The 3,487-nt window shown below is 46.1% G+C and overlaps 1 protein-coding gene across 1 annotated transcript; it reads right to left on the reverse strand.

The window, feature by feature from the left end:
• Nucleotides 1–601: 601 nt before the first annotated feature.
• LOC109772926 (uncharacterized) lies at nt 602–3,194 on the reverse strand. Its single transcript, XM_073500065.1, has 5 exons — nt 2,646–3,194; nt 2,440–2,567; nt 2,245–2,344; nt 1,388–1,457; nt 602–898 (listed from the first exon to the last, which is right to left on the reverse strand). The coding sequence occupies exons 1-3, from the start codon at nt 2,840–2,842 to the stop codon at nt 2,247–2,249; spliced, it is 423 nt and encodes a 140-aa protein (XP_073356166.1). The 5' UTR covers nt 2,843–3,194; the 3' UTR covers nt 602–898; nt 1,388–1,457; nt 2,245–2,246.
• Nucleotides 3,195–3,487: the final 293 nt, after the last annotated feature.

Here is a 3,487-nt window from a genome sequence, read left to right on the forward strand (position 1 = left end):
ATCGAGCCGCGTACATATCATGGCATACATGATGGATCCGATTGCTGAGGCATACGGAATCCTACTCATCCTGCTTCGCTCATCAGATGTCGAAGGACTCTGAGTCTCGCTTAGCCTTATACCATGTGAGAGTGGCAAGAACCCTTTCTTCGCCCACTACAAGAAATATGTCAACTTGTGACCACCACTATTGGTCACTGAAAGGTCATTGTTTTTCATGTGCGACCTTTTTTGACCAAAAACAGAAGGTCAAAAGCTGGCAGTCGTAAACTGAAATTAACGACCTTCTTTGTGATATGTAAAAGGTCATTGGTTCTTTGACCAACCTTTTGGTCACTAGCAACCTCCCCAGGCCACGTAGGATCCAGCATGGCAAGCTGACGTGGATAAGAATCAGCCCGGTCCAATTCGGAGTTTATATGGGCCGAGCCCATTAATTCAACCCATTTAGTATATTTATTTCTGTTAATTTTTGTCAGCTACATGGGCCAAGCCCAACTGGTCAGCCCGTCAATTTTTATGCACGTTTGGCCTTTCAAGAATATATGTACAATTTTGTGCAGCCCGTCAATTTTTATGCACGTTTGTGCAGCCCAACTGGTTTACATTCAGCCTTTTTATACATTCAAATAATAATTCAATCCTAGAGTTGGTCCAGTACTGTTTTCAGCCCATTCACATATTCATACATATGATCCTCCTTTTCAACAAATTTTGCAAATAATTTCATATTTCAGAACTAAATATGTTTACATCACAAGCCATAATGCCCTACAAAATAGTATCACTTGTTCCTATACAAAACTATCAAATGATACGTACAACAAAACAGAATACAAAAAATTTAGTTCAACAAAATAGGTTTTCTTCCTCTTCCATCTTCCAGAACATGCAACACCTGTGAAAATAAAGATGCCACAACAAAAATGGAAGGTCAGCCATTAGAAGCGTATTGAATACAAGGGAAACAATCGAACTAAAGAAATGAAAGGCACACACTGTGAAATTTTTGATAGCATGAATATTTTTTATATTACCATAACAAACAGAAATATAATCTGATCACATAAGACATATGGCATTATCAACAAGACAAAGCAAAATTTATAGTGCCAGCTCGGGAATAAGACAAAGCAAAATTTATAAATCTATAGCATCACACACGAGGTCTACATTTATACTATGTTCCTTTAGAAGCAAGAGTTGGTTCATGTCTAGCTTGTATTGCAGATAACTAGTACATTTTCACACAAAAATGGGAGCGACATATGTTTCAATGATCAACTTTGGTGTTTGCAGTATATATTCACATCATGTAAGAATACTTTGATTAACAGACTAACCAAACTAACACTTCACAGTACCAAAAAAATGGGGTGGCGCTCACCACTTCAGATGTGCAGCAGCCATGAGGGCTTCTTCCTGTTCCACCTACAGCAGCGGCAGCTTCTACAAATCTGAGACACAAAACAAGTGCAGGCAGGAGGAATCAGTGGGAGGGGAGATGAAGAACATGGTAGGCATTTATATGATGGTAGTACATATGAAACAAACAGCAGTCCATACTTGCATCATCATGTGTATAACAAAATCACGGTGGCCTCTACAGACAACACTACTAGAGTAGAGAGCCAAACATAACAAGCACCCAATCACAGCAGTTAGAACTTCTGAATAATACATATAAAAATACCAATGTTTAACAATTTATACAGATCCTACGGAACACAACAAGCAAGCAATCGGCATATTCGTAATGATGAAACATAAAAAGAGAGGTATATCCAACACCGTGCAAAAACTATCAGCACACATGCAGCAGGCAAAAACAGAATCCAAGAGGGCATGCAATCAATTAATATAACACAATCATATATGTTTATGCTCTTGTTTAGAGTACTACTGACTGACCCCAAAACAAAGCATCATAGCAAAGTACTTCGACAGGAGATATGATGCATCATGAACATTATGTGGCAAATCAGTACCAGAAAAGGGGATAGAAGACTAAATACTCATGAAACCGGACAGACCAAGACAAACAGGAAGTAAGCTACATCCAAAATCTACCAATTCAGCGACGAGGACCGAATGTAACTGTTAAAGTGTTAAACAACACTGTCCAAAATACAGTACCCAGCTAGCCTAGCAAATGGAGTGTTAAGTTATGCGTGATTTGGTCAGTGTGGAAAGGAACTGGAGTAATTAAGAGAGAGAGAGAGAGAGAGAAGCAGAGTTAGTTACCTTCATGTCATCCTCGATCTTGGCGACCTGGGACTGGATGCTGCTGACGGTCTCCTTGAACGGGGCGTTGACGGGGTACTTGCCCTCGTCCCACGCGAACCTGCATCCATCCGGCACAGCAAGGGTAAGCAAGCAGTGGTGGGTGTGAGGAAGAAGGAATGTAAGCAGCGGCACAGGGCAAGGGCAGAGACGGACCTGGTGAGGTAGCTGTCTGCGGGGACGCCGTCGACGGTGAGGGTGCCAGGCTCGACCCTTCCGGCGCGCTCCAGGTCCTCGATCTACCGGCGAATCTTGTGGGAGACGCCCTCGATGAAGATGTTGGACTGCAGCCAGAGGCTGGATCAGGCCGGGGGCAAGAAGAGGGGTGGGAGACAAGATCGGGATGGAAGGCAAGGAAGTACCTTGACAAGGACGGTGAACTGCGCGCGGAGGGGGGAGTGAGCCCCCGGGCCCTGGCGGCGTAGAAGAGCCAGACGGCGTCGCCGACCGCGATCCCCTCGGGCAGGAAAGCCCCCGACGTGGCCACCGGTACGGACGCGGCGGCCGTGACCAGCCCGTCCCGGTACAGCAGCACCTCCCGCATGTCCGCGTCGTCCATGGACCGTGGCCGTGAGCAGCCGAGCAGGAGCTCCCAAAGCTCTGTCTGTGTGTGCGTATGGATCGGGATTCGGAGCGAGGTGGGAGGGAGGGAGTTCCTGCCAGATCTGGCCACGACATGAGTAGCCCGAGTGGATCTAGGAGGAGAGGGGAGGGGCTGCCGGCGATGAGGTTGGAGCTCGCCGGTGCGACTAGAGAAGAGGACGGCGGCGGATTGGGTTGGGCTACGTGGGGGTAGGGATTGGGTTGGGGCGGCGGAAGATTGAGATCTGAGGGAGGGAGAGGGCTAGGGTTGGCAGCCGTGGGTGCATGGGAGAGAAGGGCTCGTGGGTGCGTCGGTGATTGGGCTATGTGGGTGGGAGGGTGAGGCCGTGAGGGGGTTAGGGCTGCCGTCGGATCGGGGAGTATCCGACGGTGTTGGATGCGTGATCCACGTGACATGCCTATGGACCAATCAAAACACGGTAAACGCTTTGACAATCTTATGACCATCTAAATTGGTCTTAATTGATTCAAATAAGTAATTTTTGCACCAAAAAAGCATTTTCCATTTTGGATTTGTTGTGAAGAACCAACCAACTCTTTGTTGCAAAATTGAACCACCTCAATTTTTAGAAATATTAGACCATATTTAATGCCCAATTGA

This window comes from Aegilops tauschii, chromosome 5 (genome assembly GCF_002575655.3).
Source record: "Aegilops tauschii subsp. strangulata cultivar AL8/78 chromosome 5, Aet v6.0, whole genome shotgun sequence".
Classification (NCBI taxonomy): domain Eukaryota; kingdom Viridiplantae; phylum Streptophyta; class Magnoliopsida; order Poales; family Poaceae; genus Aegilops; species Aegilops tauschii.